Source organism: Colletotrichum fructicola (genome assembly GCF_000319635.2).
Source record: "Colletotrichum fructicola Nara gc5 chromosome Unknown KSG_Nara_v1_contig05, whole genome shotgun sequence".
Taxonomy (NCBI): Eukaryota; Fungi; Ascomycota; class Sordariomycetes; order Glomerellales; family Glomerellaceae; genus Colletotrichum; species Colletotrichum fructicola.
The window spans coordinates 394,211-416,274 of NW_027094055.1; the positions used below are offsets into that span (position 1 = coordinate 394,211).

Sequence of the window (22,064 nt, forward strand, 5' to 3'; positions counted from 1 at the left end):
ACACTTCGGACCCGAAGAAATCGGAAGGATAGATAGAACGATAGTCCCACCATCGGAATGAATAAGACATTGCGTCAGCCCAACAGACCGTCCACGTTGCGCACGAGCTCAAAACAGACCTCACCACCGAGATTTGATCCCGGCGCAGTTGTCCCCTCCAAGCCCACCAGCCCGCCGGCCCCTCATCCCGAACACACACACGTGCTGGCGTGGAGGAGGTGAGGGGGGGGCCCTTCTCGAAGCATGGGGCCGGGGTATTTTTTCTCTCCTGCAGAGCTCAGGTGTATCGGCAGCAACCGACTTCGGGACTCATCCGAGGCTAAGGAAGACGATACGGCGTGGTCGTACGCGGATTGACGGTTGTTGGTGACTCTGTTCGAGGGGTTAAACCAAATTTTTATCAATATCGCCGAAGTTATATGGTTCGATGTCGCCACCTGCAACGTTTGGACCTCCTCTTTCGCCCCGGGCCGGTGACATCGCGGCCCTGCTAAGCTTCGGAGCAAAAGTCTGGATGTTTAGACGTTGGAGCCATTTTAGGCCATGCAACGGTGACGCTAGTGGGTGCTATTGGCCGAGAAAAGAAATCCCATTCGAAAGATTGGTTTTCGTGGTGGTGTGGACGGGAGAGGCGGCAAAGCTGCCACCTGCATCTTGCATCGGCACATGTTGTCGTTGATGCTGCGAAAAACATGGCCGCCATCGCCGGAAGAAGGAACATGTCCCTGAGACTATCGAAAACCGACAGGAGAAAAAGAAAGGAGCGCACCTCTTCGTGGACCGAATGCACCCTACACGCTTACGGACTGACATGCACATGTCTTAGCCAACCTTGGCCTCTCCCTGCGTCAACTCAAAATAGACCACTCGATGACGACAAACGATTGAGATATTCGCGCCGCTAACACGAGCATGTTTGTGTGTGGCGTTCCGGCGGCGTAGGGCACAAACCGTCAGCCCTTCCCGTTGCCAACGTTAATTCGGCTCAGCTCAAACGTCGTTACGAAATTCTCGATGTTGGAAGCCAGTGCCCCGTTGAAGAAGGCTTGGAAGCCAGCATCAGGCCTGTGCTGCAGGAACAGGACGAACACCAGATGGAGATGGGGCCAGATCAGGGGGAAGGGCAAGGGTCGCATTCGCCGCCAACGACCTTTGCCAGGGCCGATTGGGGGCGCAACCGAGGTGAACTCCATGAGTCAGGGATCACTTATCGACATGTCTCCCACTTGCAGGGCAGAAGCTGCAGTGGCGGCCGAAAGAATTCAGCACCAACAGTGATTGAGTGAGCACACATCGAGTTGTTGCTGCGCATGTGTGTTGGACGTTGGGACCTGTCTTGTTCAGCTGTTCGTCCGATGCATACGATGCGCATCCCCTGACCAGCACCCCCGGCACTTGGCGAGATTCGAATTTATGCGACGCCCCCAATCATTTTCTTCCATAAGCCTTCCAGAAGGCTGCCCTATGGATCGAACGACTGACACGCACGACTCATTTCCAGCGCCGCCCAGCATCTAAGCCCCAAACCCGAACCGCTGGCCTCCAAATTGTCGGATTCCTTCAACCGCACGCACGAACCCGTCCAGAGAACCCTCGTGTCGATCTCCAGGATAAAGACCGAAGAACTCGAGAAAGGTGCAATGCCAAAGGACCCCGGACCTTGCTTCAAGGAGAAAACAATGGGGACTGTAGCTCCGCACACTTACCCCGTGGCCGCCACACAATGCCGGACAAGCTGCCGAAAAGGGGATAAACCTAGTCACGGCCCTGGCGCCGCGGATTGAGAGTCTGCGGCCGGGAGGGAGATTGACAGCGTCCCCTTCCCCTCTGGGCCTTCGTCTACACAGCCCGGTCCAGATGTTCGCAGCTCTTGCTCCTGTGCCTGTGCCTGTGCCGCAATCAAGGAAGAACCAGTGAACCAACTGCCAACTGTGCATTGCTCCTGGGTCATCCAAGAAAGCCGGACCGTCTTCAATATAAAGACCATCCCGTCATGGCCCTCTCGCTTCATCTCGCCGTCAGGAGTCTTCCCTGCAGCAGCCTAGTCATTCCTTTAAACACCCTCTCCTCAAGGCTCTCCGCTCCTCCTCCAGCCCTGCCAAGATGAAGTCCTCCATCATCGCCACGGCCCTCGCTGCCGCGCCCTTCGCCGCCGCCGGTGTCCTTCCCAAGCGCGCCGACGACACCTGCCGTGTCCTCCCCGGTGATGCCGCCTGGCCTTCTACCGACTCGTGGAACACCCTCAACACCACCGTCGGTGGCAAGCTCATCGCGACCGTGCCCATCGGCTCCGTCTGCCACGACCCCAACTACGATGAGGCCGCATGCACGGCGTTGCAAGATGCTTGGGTTCTTCCCGAGACCCAGTATGTCCAGGCCCCTCACAGTAAAACACCACAAAGGCGCAACCACTAACAAGCCCCAGCTTCCCCTCCTCGTCTTCCGTGATGCAGAGCTACTTCGCCAACCAGTCCTGCGACCCCTTCACGGACCGCACCCTTCCCTGCCTCATCGGCAACTACGTCTCGTACGCCGTCGAGGTCACCTCCGCCCAGGACGTCGTCGAGACCGTCAACTTCGCCCGGGACAACAACATCCGCTTCCTCGTCCGAAACACGGGTCATGAGTAAGCTTATTTCGTCCGGAAATCTCTCCCACACTCCCGCTAACCCACTTGTCCCCTAGCCACCTCGGCCGTTCAACCGGCGCCGGAGCCCTCGCCGCCTGGACCCACAAGCTCAAGGATATCGAGGTGACTACCTGGTCCGACGATCTCTGGTCCGGCCCCGCCATCAAGATGGGCGCCGGTGTTCTCGGCTACGAGATCACCGAGGCTGGCAAGTCCGCCGGCCTCGTCGTTGTCGGCGGCGAGTGCCCTACCGTCGGCCCTGCTGGTGGTTACATCCAGGGTGGTGGCCACTCCGCCCTCACCACCAACTTCGGTATGGCTGCCGACCAGACTCTTGAGTTTGAGGTCGTCACCGCCGACGGCAAGATCGTCACTGCCTCCCGCACGGAGAACTCTGATCTCTTCTGGGCCCTCAGCGGTGGTGGCCCCGGTACCTATGGCGTCGTCACCTCCGTCACCGTCCGTGCCTACCCCGATGCCAACATCGGCGGTGTCGGTCTGCAGACCGCCGCGTCCTACACTACCCAGGAGAAGTGGTGGCAGATGCTCGACTCCTTCCACTCCCTCCTCCCCAACATGACCGACCAGGGCGCCATGGTCGTCTTCCTCTACAGCAGCTCCATCTTCGCCATCAACCCCCTGACTGCCTACAACAAGACCGCCGAGGAGGCCAAGGCCATCCTCCAACCCTTCCTCGACGTCCTCGCCGACCTCTCCATCCCCTACTCCTCTGCCGCCACCAACTACTCCAGCTACCGCGACCACTACGACAAGTGGATGGGCCCCCTCCCCTACGGCCACGTCGAGGTCGAGTCCTACAACTTCGGCTCCCGCCTCGTCCCCCGCTCCGTCCTCTCCGACACCACATCCCGTGCCACTTACATCGACGCCATCCGCTACGGCGCCGACACCTACGGCGTTCTCTCCGCCGGTGTAGCCCTCAACGCCTCCGCCCCCGCCGGCGTCGACAACGCCGTCAACCCGCACTGGCGCGACGCCACCATCCACGTCCAGTACTCCACCGCCTGGAGCAACGACCCCGCCCAGTGGGACACAATGATCTCCGACCAGAAGCGCATGACGGACGACATCATGCCACCCATCGAGGCCGCGACCCCCGGCAGCGGCAACTACGTCAACGAGGTCGACTTCAGGATCGACGGCTGGAAGGAGAAGTTCTTCGGCAGCAAGTACGACAAGTTGCTGGAGATCAAGCAGAAGTGGGATTCCACGGGCGTGTTCTACGCGCTCAAGACCGTCGGTAGCGATGTTTGGGACGTTGCCGCTGATGGCAGGATGTGCCGTGCATGATTATGATGGGATTTTGGGAGGCGTATTTGGGTTGTAGTACATATATCTAATGCTTACAGGGGCTAAAATGCTCTCATTCACTCGTTCACAAAAAAGTCCTATTCATGCAAAACGTGGCCTCGCAAATAACGGTATTAGAGTAATTGAAATGAAAACCTAATGACGAAACAAAAACGCATCGAACTCTAGGACGTTGATCTATATGCATGACTGTATCGCTGATCCATCAAAGTACCTCATTCTCATCCCGACAAATCCATGATACTAAAATCTAAACCCTGAGGACGCCAATATCTCTTATTTAGGGATTTCAAGAACAACGCGAGCCAGCCCGTCTGGTGAGGTGATGCTGTGCGCGTGAAACTCGAGACCCTGGTCGACTGTTCTCCCCGGGTTCAGGTTCATCACAATCTGACTCAAGGCAATCTTCAACTCGATTTGGGCAAAACTAGAAAGTGTTAGTAGAGCTCTAGGCCATTGCGGTAAAGAAACTTGTAAACTTACTTTTGTCCGATGCAAGCCCTAGACCCGTGAGAAAACACGACGAGGTTGCGCTGCATGTCGTGGGCACTCCCAGCGTCAATCCAACGCTCTGGCTTGAACTTTTCGGGCTCCGGGAAGACAGTTGCGTCGTTACAGTAGAACGAAGCCGAGGAGCAGACATTGTACTATCGACCGTGTCAGACACGCTGCTAAGAAATTTCATGAGTTCTGGAAACTTACGCCTTCAGGAAGGTAACACCCGTGGGTGCTGAGGCCTCCCTTGGGCACCTCACGAGGCCATCTGCCCCTGATCGGAATACTGATCCTCATGGCCTCTTTGATGCATGCTTCCAGAAGGGGGATCTTCTCCAGTTGTACAATATCCGGCTGCTCATTAAGAGAATCGGGGAAGTTGCTCAGTAACTCTGTCTGGAGGTTGCTCCACAGGTCAGGCTGCTCGTTGAGGTGGTAAATGGCGGTGGTCAGGACCAAAGCAGTTGTCCCCGTGCCTGTGAACCCACATGGTCAGTGACATTTCTATAGATACAGCCTGACAAATGAAATGAGTTGACGTACCAGCGCCGAGCATCAAACTCCCGTTCTGCACCAAGCGTTGCGGTGTAATGTGAATACCGTTACTCTCAGCGCGGGCAACCATGCTGTCGAACATGATCATCCCAGATTCCTCTTCCTGTTGCTCCTTCTTCTCCTTGAGACGATCGAGGGCCTTCTCCGCTCCCTGTTCCTCAGAGTCAGCATATCAACATGAGCGTCTACGAGAAATCAACTCACTTGGTGAATTGGTCCAAACCCGAAGGACATGAACTTCTGAACCACGCCAAAGATGGGCTGCAGCAACGGAAACTGCTGGAAGAGCACTACCAGCGGTGCGAACGTCTCGAAACCGACAAACAAGGGATGATGGAAATCCTCCGACTCAAGCGCTCCCGCCTTGGATCCAAAACTGAACCCAGAGACGGTGTCGAGGGTAAGGCACTGTGTTGCATGCCACAAAGGAATGACACGACCTGCCTCCGCATAGCTCCGCAACTGTTTCACCCACGCAGCCACGTTCTCATACATGTTCTTCTGGTAGCCGACGAGGTTGGCGCTGGAGAAGGCGTGGGACATGAGGCGCTTCTCCTTTGCGTGGACCTCCTTGTTGGTCTCAGAGAAGACGCTCGAGTCCGGGCTGTGGAAGGCGTGGTAGTAGTACTTTGACTTTTGAAACTTTGTGTTTTGGGAGTAGATTTCTTTGTGGAAGATGTCGATGTCGTGGATGGAGACCTCGTCTGGTGAGATTCTGACTACTGGGCCTAAGAGTTGGGAATTAGTATGACGTTTAGACGCTGGGTGGCAGCGATGAGGACTTGCCGTATTGCTTGTGAAGCTTTGAGAGGTCGTTGCATGCGTGACCCTTGAAGTCGGAGCAGAAAAGCCATAAAGAGGTCGCCCCAGCGAGTTTGGGACCTGGGATCTTAGCCAGGGGGTGGAGGAAGATGTTGTAAATAGTGCGGAGGATGAGATATGATAGAGCCAACGCAGCACACCCACCGGCCAGCATAGAATGGGAACTTGTGAAATGCATTTTTGTTGAAATTATGAGAAAAGCTTGTGTGATTGCGGAAGCGTTTTGAGATGAGATGCTTTAGGTGTTCGAGTTCACTTGTGTTGATGATGCCTACTGTCAAAATCCAAGGGCGGAACGCCAAGCCTTTTATTTACAATTTTTGAGAGCAACTCAACGCACATTCTTGCTGTAGACGTCATCCAAGTGAATTATTCTGGATGTCGAAAGAAAGACGATGCAAAGCTCTTGAGATCGTCTTCAAGATGGTGCTGAGTGGCTTGCCTTCGGGCCGTGTGTAGTCCCCGGCGATAGAACATAGATCTCGCGGGCCGAACACGTCTTTCGGCCAACGGCCGCAGCTGCGGCCGTGTTTCCCTGCAACACTTCCTCTGCAAAAAGGATCGACGCCTCGACAATGGACCCGGGGGTCGGAGCTTGAGTGGCCGACCATGCAGTCGGAAACACCCTCATACTCTGGCGTCTGAGAGGCGCTGTCGCTATGAAGCCGCCAGCACGTCTAGTGCCCATCACGCGCAAGCGCCGCTGGCGATCAACGGGGAGTTGGAGGAATGCGAACTCTTAGTCAGCGGCGAAACTGTGATATGCTTAAGCAGTTGCAGCTTTGGTGTCGGGATGAGTTCGAGACCGTCTGCTCTGACGTTATCTAGAGATGGCAGTGTATTTGTTGTATGAAGTCTAACTTGACAACATCGGACCGTGAATCCGAACTCGCTTATCTGATGTCTCTAGGCAAGGACATGATAGAATCGCGGCTGTGTATTAGCAGCGGCATTGTGCAGTGCCCATGTGATGACCAGCAACTTGTATCTTGTTTGAAGTTCTGCAGATGTCTTTTGTGAACCTAATGCTCTCGTCAGTATTCGAAGCAGTTTTGCTTTGCAAGTCCCCGTATCTCCGTGTGGAACTCCGCGAAGACTTCCAATAAATTGTTTTCTCCCCTTCTAACCAAAGAGCCTCGTATAAACCCCAATTACATCAAAAGCAATCACTTACACTCACCTGGTGCCCCTCGATCTTCGGTAGCCAGCAGCAATTGCACGATCTCCATAGAGCCTCATGCAGTGCACCGAACACCTCGACAAACACATACTATTCATGATCACCCGTCCCGCCCGCAATCGTCATCTCACCTCACCTCAAACACTGCTTACGGCTGTCCAGGCTCACCGAGTGCCCAGACAGGCTTGCTGCATATCGTCCCCGCACGTCAGACGAGCAGAACGGCCACCCCAACCCACCCAATCCAGAATCGTCGTGCAGTCCCAGGCGTTTCCCCCCCGTTTCCCCCCGTAAGCCGCCCGCCAAGGGTGCCGGCGAACCAGTCAGCAACTCCCGGAAACGAGCCCGGCAGCCTTGGTGAGAATGTCGGTATGCTTAACAGCAACCACTCGTCCTCGACCTCACCCGTAGCCTGGTCGGGCGGCTGACATGCACGTTGCCTTGATTACGTGTTTCATGATGCGGATACAGCGGAACGTGATGTGAGCGTAACGTGGTAAAAAGGGGGGAACGGAAGGAGCTACTTATACAACCAGAGACATGCACGGTCTGAGAGAGAAAGGATCCGGTTGACTATGACATTCCCACCTCGCATTTTCTTCAAGATGAGCAGCTGCACCCAATCTCATAGCTTCTTCTTCGGGCACTTCACCCGGCGCCTCTGCACTCGCTGCATGGAGCCCTTCACTTCGCAACATGTCTGCCTCCAGGAGCAGAGCTTTGTGTGCGGGAGCAAGTTGACCCGCCGCAACTGCTGAACGATTCAGTAAGTTTGTCTCCGAGACTGAGGAGTGTGGGGTTTAACTCACTGACGTTGAAGTTTGTCTTTGCTGCGGGCGCCGTCAAAACTTTCACATCGGTAACGACCAACCTCTGACTGGTTTGCACAACTCTGTCTCGTATCGTTCTACACTGGCGTCTAGGTGTGTCAGTCCTGAGTCTTGAACTGTTAGCTGGGACTGATTTCCAGTGTCAAGTACCGGATGTGATTCTTCCACTTGGGAGCAGCAACAGCAGGTTCTGTGCGCACAATTATAATGTCGGGGGTAGTTTCTCTTGTTTGGGGGAGTTCATCAAGCAACATGAGGCTTAATGGGAGCTCCATCGTTTCTGTTGACTTGCCTTCAGTTACCCATGCCATGCTCCTAGGCAGGTAGCAGTCTTCATCACATCATCTATACCAGCATATGGTCTCTCTCAATTCAAATCGTGGGTATTATCGTCTCATTCCAGGTTTTTTTGTATGCCGGCCCAAAGTCATGCTATGTATTGTACAAGCGTAAGCCACGCCACCCGACACCCCAGACCATGCCAACCGCCCGTAAACCGCAAAACCATAGGGGAACCGAATGCCTATATGTTCATTAACAACATCCCCCTACCCAATACCCTAGGCCTTGACACCGATCAAAGCACTTGCAGTAAATCACGTTGCGTAGGGCGTCGCCATGCCTCATTCATAAGATTTCGTCGGGAGACACGCGGCGACGCGTAGGAATAAGACCCCATTGACTGTCGCCGGGATGCCCGAAGACGCCGTCGAACAGAGCGCCTCTACGACTCCTCGTTGCGACGAGGTCCGCGCATCGAAACGGAACCTCCACGCTGGCCGCCGCGACCACGTCCACCACGACCCTCGCCGCGGAAGCCACCACGGCCGCGCCACTCGCCACGGCCACGACCACGGTGACCAGAACCACCCTCACGACCGCGGTTGCGTCCCTGAACCTGATGGAAGCCATCGTTAGGGTCAGCAGCGGCGGGGGCAGGAGCCTGGATAGAGTTAGTCAAACCCGTCAGGGCACGGCTGGGCAATCCACAAACCTCGGGCTGAGCCTCCTGGTGCTCGGGCTGGTCGTCAGCCCAGGACTGGGTGTTGGACACGGCAGCAGGGGTGGCCTCGACGCCAGTCTCCGTCTCAGCGGGGTCGCGGGGAACGGAGACCCATTCTTGGGACTCGGAGAGGCTGTTGTCGTTCTGGTCCCATCTCTCGCCGGCAGCGTTGCCAGAGCCGCTGGTGATGTTAGCGTTGGCAGGGCTCTCGATGTTCTGCTCGGGGTGGCCGTTGGTCAGGGCAACATCATCGCCAGCCTCGATCTCGTTCACGGTAGCGTTGGCGACGGTGGGATCGGTAGCAGCCTCGGCGGCAGCGGTTTCGGCCTCGACAGCGGCGGCCTCGTCGTAGGTGACCTTGAAGGCCAGAGAGGCCTGCTTGACCTGCGCAACTTGGAAGGGTTAGCATGATCAGCAAGGGCTCATCTCGGCGAGAGGCTTACAAGTGGTGTTCAGCTCCTCGCCAGCGACTCCGTAGGTCTTGTCGTCGGTGCCATCAATCAGCTTCAACATGGCGGCAACGGCGTTATCGTCACCGGCATAGATAGCCAACAGAGTTCCCTCAAGAGCTGCGTTCTCGTCGATAGTGGCGTCGGCCTCCTCAGATCGGCGGGCAGCGGCGAGGCGAAGGAATTGCGACAGAATCAGGAGCTTGCTGTGAATAGACTGAGAGGAGTCGCCCTCGAGCTTGGCCTTGACCTCGGCAACGGCCTCGGCCTTCTCCTTCTCCAGCTTCTCTGCAAAGGCCTTCTCCAGCTCAGCCTTCTCGTTAGCAGCACGAGTACGGTACTCCTGGTCGATCTTCTTGTACTGAGCAAGCTGCTCCTCGTATTGTTGGGCCTGAGCCTGGAGAGCCGGCTTCTTCAAGTACTGAGCCTTCTGGTCGGCGTTAATAACGCGCGACGCGACAAGCTCGTCAAGGGTCTTGTTGGCATTCTCAGCGATCAGGCTGTCAATCTTGGAGGCATTGGTCTGTAGGAGAGGGTGTTAGCGGGGAGGCTTGGCGCAGAGAGGGGAAGGAGAGGCACGAACAAGCTTCTTGTTGGTGTTGCGGAGGTTCCTGAACACGGTAAAGAGTTAGAATATTAGACCAGAAGCATCAATTGACGGGTAGTGCGCACTTCTGGAGCTCGCGAATGTAGGGGCTCTCGCCGGACTCATCGGAGCCATCAGCCTTCTCGGGAGCGGGAGAGGCAGTAGGAGCAGGAGACTCGGTGCGCTCAATGGCCTTCGCCTTCTTCTTCTTGGCGGATTTGGATTCGGACTGAACCGCGGGGTTCTGGACGGGAGAGGCGGCCATGTTGAAGCTGGGTGGTATGGCAGTCAACAACACGGTCGGGGTCGCGTGAGCTCGAGCTTGGTGGGATTTTTTCCGGGTGACGTGGTAGCCAGCTATAATAGCAGGCGTGCGCAGGTAAGATGGATGAACAGGTTATTCGATGGGTGATGATGGAAGGCCGACCCTAGGATCGAAAAAGATACTTAGGGTGAAGGGATGGTGATGGGGAGAAGTGCAGGTCAGGTCAGGTAGAGCTGTAGGTGAGGTGAGCAAGATTTGGTCGGGTGCGATTTTTGGATGTTTGCGAGAGCTAGGTGACCTGGAGAGCGGGACGGGAGGCTAAGGCCGATTCCGTGAGGCCAGGTAGGTAGTGAGGTCAGGTCCGGTAAGGCAGCTGAGGTGCGCTGAGGCTAAGTGGGCTCTAGGGGCCCGACTGACACTGAGACCCCTGCACGGCGGCCGGCTGCGGGCTCCTTCCCTCCTCCTTCCCTTACGCTCCCCTGCATCCACTGTCTCCAGCTGGGTTCTAGAACTGAGAGGAAGAAAAGGTACATGATGAAGTACCGACGGCAAGACGGGTGCCTGGTTTCAGCAGCAATTATCAGACCAGCAGATAAGATGGTTTGAATGGAATTTGGTTGCCGTCTCACTTGGTACAATCGCTGTTGAAGGAAACGCGGAGCACTATTGCGGCACTCAATTGCATCAATTGGATGACGTACGAGACAGGGCAGCTAACCAACGCCCATGGGTAAAAAGTAAAGTGACTTCCTTGCCCGTTTTTAATCCGTACATGGGCGCTAATCCCCCGCATTTCATCTGCGCCAACTGCTCTGAGCGCATCTCGTGACTGGGAGCACCCGCCCAGCGTTTGTTTTCATTGCACGCAACTGCCCATTTTCCAACCATCTCCTCCCCTAGAGATGGTCTGATTTCAAAGCCATGCAGTGCAGCCGTCCAAGGTTGACGAGACTATTACTCGTCTTTTCGGATGAACCGACGCTTACCGGCCTTTGTTGATGGATGTTTTGCCAACGGACATGGTGGTTCCGAAACAGAACAAACGCCCAATCATAGGCATGCGGCTTGCCGGTTCATGGATTTTCTCCGACTCACCACGCAGCAACCAATCCGGACGCGCCTGCAGCATGCTACCCCCAAGCGTGGCATTTGCTGCGCTCAATAATCCTGACTGCTGTGCAGCGCTCAAATGAAAAGCTGCTCCGGGCGACGTCAAACGCGCCGATTGTTTATACGTATATAGTGCCACGCGACACTCGGTCGGGCAATTTCTGGGATCGGTTCTCGATGGGTTAAGACTGATTCAGCCCTTGAATTTGGTCAAAGTGTCCTATTGAACCTATGTCAGCCTCTGTGTGAAACCCGTAGATGGTTGGCGCCTGAATGAACTTACCGCGGTGACCTTCTTGACGCTTCTAGCGGTGATGCCTCTTTCCCCGGACTTCTTGGACTCGATGGCCGCTTCTTTGACGAGACTGGCAAATGTGAGCAAGTCAGATTTTCTCAGCGATTGCAGGGTATGCTCACGTCTGCATGAAGAGGACGTAGTCGAGATAAATCTGCCAGCAAGTCAGCGGCGCGTCGCGACGCGTCGGAAAGCAGTCAACCGACCATGACGTCCACATTCTTGCTGAGGTTGCAGTTCGAATGCGCCTTGACAATCTTCTTGACCGTACCGCGAGGATAAGCCTTCTGGCCGGGCGCCATTATGACTGTCGACGAGCGAGGGTATTGCGTTGTTGTGAAGATGTCAAAGTAAGGTAGATTCGCTGAGGTGAGCTCTGTGTCGCAGTTCGGTGTGACGTTCCGAGGGTGGGGGGACGCTGTTTGTTTTGTTTGGGGGCGGCAGTTCCCGAGGTGAAGACACGAGCTCGGAGCACACACCTGGTGCTGAGAAGCAGTGCATGACCCCGCCGCACTGTGTGCAGCTACTGTGACCCTCCTTTTGAGCTTTTTGGGAGCTCCTGCGTCAGTCGTCAACCGCCAGGAGCATCGCCAGCACCTTTCCGACCGTAACGACGAGTCGCATCACATACCACAAAGATGCTGTCAAGGCGCATGGTGAGCCTCGATATCTAGAAGATGTTTGACAGAGTTTCACGCTGACTTCATCTCACAGCTTAGCAAGGCCGACGAGGAGGCCATCGGCGACGAGGTCGAGGTCCGCAGGGAGGACCAGGACAAGATCAACAAGTTCAGCCGTCTGCACTCGCGCGAGCTCGGTATTGAAGATGAGCTGAAGAACAAGAGTGTCAGTGGTGTTATCCTGTGGTATCGGTGACCCCAGCTAATCTCGAGCCGACATGCAGAAGGAGAAGGAGGAACTCGACGACCTCAACACAGAACTGGAGCTCGCCGACGAGGACGAGGCCGTGCCGTACGCAAACGAACCCTTCCGGCGAGCACATCAAACGCATGCACTGACACGAGCGACAGATACAAGATTGGCGACGCCTACTTCCACGTCCCGCAACCCCAGGCACTCGAGATGCTTGAGAAGGCATCGTCCAAGATCGAGGAGGAGGTTGAGGAGCTGGAATCCAAGCTGGAGACAATCAAGGAGGAGATGACCCAACTCAAGGTCGAGCTATACGCCAGGTTCGGGAAGAGCATCAACCTCGAGACATGAATCAAGCACAAATTGGACGACCAACAAGGCCTTTCGCACACATGACCCCGCCCATCTACAGGCACAGACAGCCAACGTTGAATTTGATGGGACACGCAAGTAGTCCGCTGCTGCAATAGCCAGCCATTGCAGAAAACCCTGCACCAACAGACGATTCGCGAGCACACCGCTCCGAGGCCCAAGGGCCGGGCCAGGCTTCCCGCTGCAACATTTTACGAAGCGCGGACCTAGCAGCTGCATATTCTAGACCCGGTCTCGTGTGTGACGGCATCAAATGGGCTACTGCGAATCGGCCCAAAACCATCGGGCTACCTAAAAGATGCCGAGTGACCGCCAAATGGAGGGGCGGCCCCGGGGAATACGCCGGAAAAGACCCTCCACCAGCACGGCCGGATGAGGCATGCTGTGGGTCAGACACTTGCGGTTCGGCTCCGATGTGGTCGATGACCCAATGAATTGCCACGCCCTTTGCGCCATCTAGCCTCTCCCCCCATTCCGTCAGCGATGACGGGGATAACGATTCAATTTGTTCTGTTACACCCGGCCCACTCACGATGCGCCCTCAGTTGCTTGAGTCTGAAAAGGTGGTAGAAACAAAGGCTAAAACGTCTCAGTCCACAAGTCTAGAAGGGTGATCACCCACATGCAGCATGCAGACACCCGATCTTCGGGCCCCATGTTCCCCTCGGGCTCATTATTCATCCATTTGCATCTTAATAATGGCCTCGAGCCCTCCCCCTCAGTGCCCTTACTATGAAAACCCCAACGCACACTTGAGGCCATTGCCAAGAGGTTGCGTATTCACCAACGGTTCGTAATGTCACATAGCAGCGAACCCAGAGAGGACGTAGAAAGCGGACTTCCGTCTCTTGAACGTGAGTCTAAGAATGCGTGACCATTGCTGCCAAATCTGATCTTCGTAGGGAACCGCTCGTCCTTGACCGACGCCGTCAGGAGGATAGACGAGTATGATGCCCGTGAGAGATACGAGGCTCGCTGCGAAGAGCAGGGTCTTGACGACGAGAAAGGCGGCAGTCCAAATTCATCGAGCGACGAAGATGAAAAGACGATAGTGTCGTGGGAGGAGAACGACCCTGAGAACCCATACAACTGGTCAAATGTAAGGTGCTGCATCTTGGCTCAACTACACTGCTAACGCAGATTCTAGAAGAAAAAGTTCTTCATCCTCTGCTTGACAATGATGCAAGTCATCAACAGCACGCTGGGCTCAGCACTCCCTTCCAACGCCATCCCCTTCATTACCGCAGAATTCGGCATCACAAATCAACAGGCACAAGTTCTCCCCATCTCGGTCTACCTGATCGGCTATGTACGTAAAATCCATCAGCTGTCCCAAAACTGTGGCTAAGTGAGGAATGGCAGGTTTTTGGCCCCGTCCTCTGGGCTCCTCTGAGCGAACACATCGGCCGCCGTACCCTCACAATCGTCACCTTTGTAATGTTCACCATCTGGACAATGGCCTGCGCTTTAGCCCCGAACTGGCCCTCTCTTCTCGTCTTTCGCCTTTTCGTCGGTGTCTTCGCCAGTTCTCCCATCGCAATCGTGACAGGCATTCTGGCTGACGTCTATGGCAACCACGAAACCCGCGGCCGTGCAATGACGGCATTCATGGTGGTATGTTTCCCTCAACCCCCCCTATTCGAGGCTTTTTCCAATGCTTTCCCAGATGACCACTTTCGGCCCTCTCTTCGCACCCATAGTCTCGGGCTTCTGTTCCACGTCAATCGGCTGGCGATGGTCATTCTGGGTCGCGCTCATCTACGCCGGCCTCACCCTCCTCCCGCTCGTCTTCCTCCCCGAAACCTACGGCCCCGTCCTCCTCGTCCGCCGGGCTCGCAGGATCCGCAAAGCAGACCCCTCGCTCGCCGCCTCCGTTGTCGCCCCGTCGGAGCTCGAGAGGACAGACTTCAAGCAGCTCGCGACCGTCGTCCTCACCCGCCCGCTGCGCATGATCTTCTTCGAGCCCATCGTCAGCTGCACCTGCGCCTACCTCGCCCTCGTCTACACAATCTTCTACATGTCCTTCCAGGCCTTCCCCATCATCTTCCAGAAGCTCTACGGCCTCTCCCCCGGCGTCGCGGGCCTCGCCTACCTCCCCATCGGCGGCGGCGCCCTCCTCGCCGTGCCCGTCTTCCTCGCCTGGGAGCGGTGGCACCTGCGCGCGCAGGCCGACGGCCACACCTGGGCCAAGCAGGAGGAGTACCGCCGCCTGCCGCTCGCCTGCGTCGGCGGCCCGCTCTTCTTCGTCTCCCTCTTCTGGCTCGGCTGGTCCGCGCGCGACGGCGTCAGCTACGTCGTGCCCATGCTCGCCGGCCTGCCCTTCGGCGCGGGGTTCATGCTCATCTTCATCGCGCTGCTCAACTACCTCACCGACGCGTACGAGGTCTTTGCCGCGTCCGCCAACGCCGCGGCGTCGACGAGCCGCTCGCTGCTTGCCGTGGTGCTCCCGCTGGCGACGACGCCCATGTTCAACAGGCTGGGCATCGCGGGGGCGTGCAGCCTCCTCGGTGGGCTGAGCGCCGTCATGTGCGTCATCCCGTTTGTGTTCATATGGAAGGGCGAGGAGATCCGTGCCGGGTCGAGATTCTGTATCGCGCTGAGGGAGAGGAAGGAGGAGATGGAGCGGAAGGTCGAGGCGCAGCGGCGGCGGGAGGAGATTAGGAGGGGAGCTCTGAGGATGAAAGAGGAGGTATGATCTACGGGTGGATTGGACTGCAAAGCATCGAAGCGAGTGCGGTACTCAGCCGCAGAAGAATGGCCATGATCCTGAGCGATGGCATATCGACTGGGTACATAATAGGGCTCTCGAAGGGCATTGGGACTCACAATCCAGGAACAGGATGCTCCAAAATCCACAGTAATACAAAGGGCGGAGTCACACCAATAAGCTGCCACCAGACAGCTGGAAAGACCATGATACTTCGTCATGAGTAGGATGATGAACCAATATTTGGAACAACATAACAGACATTAAGAGCTTTCAAAAAAGAAGACATGCAAAACAGACAGTTAGACAAGGAACGACCCTATGAACGATTTCATCAAGTTTAAGAATTGACGGGAGCAGCCGAGGTGACATGCTCTCGGAACCAGTCACTCCATTCCAGTTGCAGGACAAACGCCGGGTTGCTTGCAGACTGTGCCTGCCCAAACAGGCAACTCATGTTTCATGTCTCAGAAGTCAAATCTCACTTCACCTCAATTGACCCGGCTCACTTACAAGCAAACATCTCACATTCGCTCAGACTCGAAAGCAAACTTCATGTCGGCATCAAACAGATATCTCATTCATGGAGGGAGAGAGAGCATGATTTCACCAAACCTCATCCCCATTGATAGCAAAAGTATATACAAAAGAACTGAAATTTTCTGGATTCTTCTTTGCAAAATCGGACACACACGACGCACGCATAATGCAAAAAAAAAGCGAGAAAAATGCAAAATGCTTTCCTTCCCTCTCGATGGATTCGAAAAGACCCGTTTGATAAAAATACCAGAAACACCCCAAAAGACACGTGGACTGGCCACGCCCGGTGTCGTCCCTTTTTGTCCGCCCCCCTCTCTTCTAAAAAGGATTGTCGCAACCACAGAGGAACAGCCGAAATGTAAGCAGAAAGTTCTTCTCCCCCCCATATATGTATATCGTGTGAAACATTGGTGTACACTTGTTTTTGAAAAAGAACTTTCGCTTTGTTTTTCACGGCCCCAAAGAATTGTATACAAGACAAATGTGGTGAAGAAGGATAAAAATGTGTTTGTTCATGAATCATAGATTCTTCTCATAAAAATGATAACTTGACATGCGGGGGGGAATCTACATCAAACACTTTAGAAGAGCTTGTTGGAGCGGCGGTAGGCGGGAGCGGCGGTGGGCTTGGCGCTGCCGGCGCCGGGGGCGGTGCCGTTGGTGGGGAAGGGGGCAACGGTGACGGTGGTGGAGAGGGTGACAACCTCCTCCTCATCGGCGGGGCACTCATCGTCGTCCTCACCGTCATCAGCGGTCTCGGTGGTGGTGGGGGCAGAGGCAGAGGCGGTCTTGCTGGGCTCAGCAGCACCGCCGTTGTTGCCAGAGCCAGCGCCGTTGACGGGGGCGGAGGGGGTGGCAGAGGCACCACCGATGGTAACGTAGACGGTGGAGGCGGGGACGGTCACGGTGACCTGGGCGGGGCAAGAGCACTCGGCGTCAGCGTTGTCAGAGCCGGAGCCAGAGCCGGGGGTGCCGGAAGCACCAGGGCGCTTGATGGTGACAGTGCGGGTGCCAGTGGAGGTGGCAGTGGTGGTAGTAGTGGGCTCCTCAGAGCCGACGGCACCAGTGACGGAGCCGGCAGCGGGGACAGAGGCGGAGGGCTTGACGGCACCATCGGTGGCAGGCTTGGTGACGAGAACGGTGGACTCGATGGTGGTGGGGACGGCGGTGGTGACGACGGAAGCGGTAGAGCCCTTGCCAACGGTCATGGTGAGGGTCTTGGTAGTGACGATCTGAGTGACGGTGGTCTCGACCTCGCCATCGGCGGGGCAGTCATCGTCCTCATCCTCATCGTCGCCAGCGGGAGGGCTGGTGATAGTAGGGTCCTGGGCAGAGTTGGTCTGCGAAGGGACGCCGGCGGCGGGGGGAGCACCGCCAGTGGTAAGAGGAACACCGGCCGGGCCAGTGGGGGTGGCACTGACGGCGGGAGCGGTGCGGGTAACACCGGGGAGGGAGCCGGTGGAGTGCTCCTGGACGAGGGACTTGGAGATGCTCTCGGCCTCGGAGACGGGACAGACGGTCTCGGTCAGGTGGACGACGTTGGTGACGACGTAGGTCTGGAGGTCAGAGGCAGAGAGGGTGGCGCTGCGGGCAGGGCAGTTGGTAACGGTAGGGGCGCAAGAGGTGATGGTAGCGACCTCGGTGACCTCGACGGTAAGGGTGGTGTAGCCGGGCTGAGCGGAAGCGGTGGAGTTGTCGCGGCGCCAGTGGAAGTGGCGGGGCTGGTGAGCGCTGGCGCTGGCGAGGGTGGCCATGAGGCCGACGGCGGCAACGGTAGACTTCATCTTGAATGCTTGGATTTGAGGGTTTCTCGGATAAATCTCCAACGGGATAGATATGTTCGGTATCGAGGGGGTTCGTAAAGGGGCGAAAGATCAATTCCGCGAATGCTGGTTTTTCAAGGTTGTGGCTGCAAGACTCAGTTGCGCTAAAGAACGAATGGGATACTCGATAGTGAGCGTCGGTTTGTGTGAAGGAATGTAAGGTGTCCGAGGACTGACAACGAAAGACTGTGGAGAGTAGAGAAAAGAGCAAAATCGCGGGTGAGGGAGGGAAGGGAAAGAAGATATTTAGAAGGGGAGGAGGAGGCCAGAGTCCTTTTAGCCCGTGGAGCAGCATGTGGATGGACGGTGGTGGATGTGAGTGAAGTGACATGGGGGTGTGAGCAAGCTGGACCAGGGTCAAGGGGGCGCGCGGACGTGGACAGCGAACGGTGGTGGACTGGACTGTAGGCTGTGGATAGGATCTCAATCCTCGGAGGAGGAGGAAGCTAGGGTGCCTAGCAGGAGGGAGGGGCCTTGCTGGAGCCAGCTTAGAGCCGTGGGCCCTTCATCTTGGGGACCGCGAATGCCAGGAGTGACAAGGCCAGAGAGTTGGATGGACTTTTGGAATTGCAGGTCCAGGGTCGCCTTTGAGCAGGCAGGCCGAGGCCACTCACACCTCGACTCGCATGCCAGGTTCAGGTTCTGGTTCTCGCCAGGCACCGCGGCGCAGGCGCATCGCACCGCATTAGGGGTGGGCCGAATATGGAGCCAAACGCTTGCTTGGCCCGCATAGAACGACATGGGTTTTTGGCTGTGGAAGCAGGGCAGGCAGAGACGGACCTACTGCGTAGGGGCCGCACCAAGCAAGCACACGACGGGGAGGAGAAAAGAGGGCAGGAGTGAGACTGTGAGACTTGGGGTCGAGGACGCCAACCGGGGAAACGGTGGTGGTGGTGGTGGGTGTGGCGGCACGTCTCACCCTCACTCTCTCTCTGTTCATGGGAGAAGCTAAGAAAGACGCGATGTGCGGCCACCGCACGCACAGCCCTCGCATGGGACGAGAGATGAAGCCGCCTCCCCCAGCCCACAGACGGAGCCCTCTTCATTAAATCCAGGAGTGTCCGGGCTCCACCCGCGCCGGTGATGACGGCACGGCATTCGACGACGTGTGAGTGGTAGTGGTGGTGGTGGTAATTGCGGTGATAGCTGCGGTGATAATGACAATGATGTTGGCAGGCAAGGCAGCGAGCGGTAAGGAGGTAAAAAGTCAATGGGATTATGTGGTTGTGTTAAGGCTCTGGGAGAAGTTTGTTGTTGCCATGAAGTTGGGGCGAACCCCTTTACCGCTCGATAGGAGGAGGGGTTCGTTTACACGGACATTCAGGTACGGAGAGGTACGTACCCTGACATGCTTTCCTCCCATTCGCAGCTGGCTGGGTAGCGCCTGGCTCGGACGGTTGTTTGCACCTGTCACCGCACCCGCGCCTGCTTGTTGCCTGCACCGTTCCCTCAAGCGCGGGCACCTTCCTCGCGATTTCCCAGCGCTCCGCTCCTGCTGCTGCTGCTGCCAGGTCCACTGCAGTTGGCAGTCGTAGTCCTGCCCTGGCAGTCCAGCACCAGCACCAGCACACCCCTATCGGGGCTAACCCCCCTGGGCTGTTATCCGCCCCTCATATGCAGGTACCGCCCAACATGAGACACGCTTATGGCCAATCGTCCGATCCACCCACCCCACCGCGAGCCGAACACTCAATCCCGGCACCAGATCGCGGCGCCCCTGAGCTTCTGTCGTGCAAAGACGGAAAGAGCAAAAAATCAGCAGTGATGGGGATGGGATGACATTCTGCAGGCCGCCAAAACATGAGATCTTCCAGCATCTCGGCGCAGTCCAGAACCTGCAACTCATCCAGTGGGCTCTGATGGAGACCGATGGGCGTTGATAGACACGGATAATCGTCGCGCGGGATGATGAGCCTCTTTCTCGAGTCTCGCCTTACCTCACTCCCCCATCTCCGTCTCATCTCACCTCACAACCTGCCGGCTGCTGCTCGTTCATCGTTTTCGCATCCAAGAAGGAGGAAAACACACAAGTTGTTGTGGAGATGCTCTGTTGTTCCTGTTGCCGTGTCCCGAGCCGGATCCGCGAGCCTTATTTTTATGTAAGGTCCGACTCTAAAGTAAGACGGTGACACCAACATGTGCTCGTATGCGCCTAAATCTGTGCGCGTATGCAGAGCATAGGTGAGTGAGCATCGTTCTGGGCTGACGGCTGAACACATTGCACCCGTATCGCCTCACCGACAGTAGATATCGTATTTCGTGCAGCCCGATGCGATGCAAGTAAGTAACTCTCGGTTGGATCCGTTGTCCGCCGTTTGATTCACGTTGCCCTTCATGATGTGTAATTCTTTCCAGCCCTTTTAATACTACCAGCCCCCTCTTCACTGCTGAATCTCTCTTTTCTCGCAGCTAATAACAAGAAAAAACGCCATCTCCAACGGTTGGCTACAAAAAGTCTCACCCGGCGCCAAAAAAGAGCGCAACCCCCAAACCTGCTAAAATTGTCCACCTGCCGCTTAGCCGGGGGCACCGTCGTGACCGTTTGCTTGACGTCTGTCTCTTCGTCCCATCGCAGCGTGCCCTGCCGTCCGCCAACAGAGCGTAAGGTAGGTAAAATAAGCGACCGACCTTAACTCGCTTTACCTCAATCGCTCTTAGCCCGACCGTTTTGACCCTGCGCTTCGAGATGTGACGTGAGATGCAAAGATGCAAAGGGGGGAGGGTTGCAGCCAGCGCGTGCCGGAGTGGCTGAAGGCTTTTTTTTGCTTAACGCCCACCAGAAATATCTGCGACGCACCCGCAGCCAGTCGATCCTATGACGCCGTTGGACGCCCCAAAAAGCACTTGCAGCATCGTAAGGGAAGCGCCCTTCAACTCTCTCGCGCATCTCCACATTACTCGCATCGCAGTCTCACCGGCATCTCTGCCATGCCGATGGTAGGGTCCGGCATCAGATGAGTGCCGCAGAGGAATACCGCACATACGAATACCATCATCGCTTCGAGTCATAACAGGAGTTGTGCATCGCGGCTGTCGTCTATCTGTCGGTAATAGTCCGACAAAGCCTGCCTATACCACCTCTGCAATACCGAATGTCGTGCAATGTCGTGTAGGTAGTGTATTAGTCTGCTGTGACCCGGGTCCGTCGCTCGGGGATTGGGAATTACAGCATTTCGGCAGTGTCACGATTCCCTTTCATTATTAGGCGCTGCTAAGGACGAAAAAGCAGGTCGGGTACCTTGCTTTAGCCCAGGAACCGACCCTTGCAGCACCGACCAGCATGAAGCCTGCGCTCAGCCCCTGACGCCCCTTTGGCCCCCTCCTCCATCTCTCCAACAGCAAGTCTCCAGACGGATCGTACCTACATAGTAGCAAAAGACAGCCGTCAAAATCGTCGTCCCTTTTTTTTCCTCCTTCAGGCTCTCGCTACGCAGGTGCATCATCAAGGGGTCGCGGCGGCGATGTGGCGCCGGCTCTTGAGGGGAATGAGATCGGCGCGCTGTGGGTGGTCCTGAAATGGTTCATTGAGTGCGACGCTGCTGTGCGCTGGGTGCAGCATGCGCTCTCACTCTCTCCTCCCGAGTCCCATCTTCATCTACGAAGTACTGTGCGCACGCAAACTACTGCGAATCACTTTTGCTGGATGCAACCTCTAAGCTTCCCGGATGCCCACGAGAAGCCGTAGAGCCAAGACGTGTCCCGTGGAGTCGAGAAATCTCCGTTTCTCCATGATCGCCAGCGGTGATCGAGATGAAGGGCGGTCTAGGCTTTTTTTCAAAGCGGGTTGCTTTGCTTTGTTGTCTGGTCTTCGATTGTTGTTTTGTTTTTGGTGGTTTTGTTCCCTCTGAGCGCATTTGAGTTTGCTGTCGGGGCTTTTTCGTCTGAGAATGCCGTCAATTGACTTTTGTTTTTTCGTCCCTTTTTCAGCCCTTGCGCTCAGCTGGCCTGGGCAGAGAGAACAGAGGTCTGCTGAACAGATTTTTGTAATGTCCTGCTGTGAAACGGTCGCCTGCTGCGCGCTCTCTCAATCTCGCTGCTCTTTCGTGCGACGCTGACTGGCACAGACGAAAAGCCCGGGATGGCCCTGGCTGCGAAAACACCCAGCAGGAAAACGTGAGATCGAAACAGCGGGATGATCTGACGAGAAATTGACCATCATCAGACGGAAGCACTTTGCTTGACAGGACCTGCTCATCCA

The 22,064-nt window shown here is 56.2% G+C and overlaps 7 protein-coding genes across 7 annotated transcripts; 3 read left to right on the forward strand and 4 right to left on the reverse strand.

The window, feature by feature from the left end:
- Nucleotides 1-2,103: 2,103 nt before the first annotated feature.
- CGGC5_v008790 (FAD-linked oxidoreductase ZEB1) lies at nt 2,104-3,940 on the forward strand (the record flags this gene model as incomplete). Its single annotated transcript, XM_032034881.1, has 3 exons — nt 2,104-2,366; nt 2,426-2,626; nt 2,686-3,940. 3 exons carry the CDS (start codon nt 2,104-2,106, stop codon nt 3,938-3,940), a joined length of 1,719 nt encoding a protein of 572 aa, XP_031885948.1.
- Nucleotides 3,941-4,237: 297 nt separating this feature from the next.
- BOT1-2 (Cytochrome P450 monooxygenase BOT1) lies at nt 4,238-6,011 on the reverse strand (the record flags this gene model as incomplete). Its single annotated transcript, XM_066152061.1, has 6 exons — nt 4,238-4,388; nt 4,445-4,608; nt 4,664-4,932; nt 5,000-5,162; nt 5,216-5,739; nt 5,840-6,011. The coding sequence occupies 6 exons, from the start codon at nt 6,009-6,011 to the stop codon at nt 4,238-4,240; spliced, it is 1,443 nt and encodes a 480-aa protein (XP_066008332.1).
- A 2,556-nt stretch (nt 6,012-8,567) lies between these two features.
- On the reverse strand, nt 8,568-10,146 carry CGGC5_v008792 (uncharacterized protein; the record flags this gene model as incomplete). The annotated part of the gene is made up of 5 exons (XM_032034879.1): nt 8,568-8,786; nt 8,838-9,238; nt 9,290-9,818; nt 9,879-9,906; nt 9,968-10,146. The coding sequence occupies 5 exons, from the start codon at nt 10,144-10,146 to the stop codon at nt 8,568-8,570; spliced, it is 1,356 nt and encodes a 451-aa protein (XP_031885950.1).
- Nucleotides 10,147-11,449: 1,303 nt separating this feature from the next.
- wip1 (Inner kinetochore subunit wip1) lies at nt 11,450-11,853 on the reverse strand (the record flags this gene model as incomplete). Its single annotated transcript, XM_032034878.1, has 4 exons — nt 11,450-11,476; nt 11,540-11,621; nt 11,674-11,705; nt 11,758-11,853. The coding sequence occupies 4 exons, from the start codon at nt 11,851-11,853 to the stop codon at nt 11,450-11,452; spliced, it is 237 nt and encodes a 78-aa protein (XP_031885949.1).
- A 336-nt stretch (nt 11,854-12,189) lies between these two features.
- Nucleotides 12,190-12,775, forward strand: PFDN4 (Prefoldin subunit 4; the record flags this gene model as incomplete). Its single annotated transcript, XM_032034876.1, has 4 exons — nt 12,190-12,207; nt 12,266-12,397; nt 12,456-12,523; nt 12,583-12,775. 4 exons carry the CDS (start codon nt 12,190-12,192, stop codon nt 12,773-12,775), a joined length of 411 nt encoding a protein of 136 aa, XP_031886129.1.
- Nucleotides 12,776-13,592: 817 nt separating this feature from the next.
- Nucleotides 13,593-15,491, forward strand: mrr1-3 (Citrinin biosynthesis cluster MFS transporter mrr1; the record flags this gene model as incomplete). The annotated part of the gene is made up of 5 exons (XM_032034875.1): nt 13,593-13,650; nt 13,699-13,895; nt 13,944-14,105; nt 14,159-14,410; nt 14,463-15,491. The coding sequence occupies 5 exons, from the start codon at nt 13,593-13,595 to the stop codon at nt 15,489-15,491; spliced, it is 1,698 nt and encodes a 565-aa protein (XP_031886130.1).
- Nucleotides 15,492-16,624: 1,133 nt separating this feature from the next.
- Nucleotides 16,625-17,827, reverse strand: CGGC5_v008796 (uncharacterized protein; the record flags this gene model as incomplete). Its single annotated transcript, XM_032034874.1, has 1 exon — nt 16,625-17,827. The coding sequence occupies one exon, from the start codon at nt 17,825-17,827 to the stop codon at nt 16,625-16,627; it is 1,203 nt and encodes a 400-aa protein (XP_031886124.1).
- Between the last annotated feature and the right edge of the window lie 4,237 nt (nt 17,828-22,064).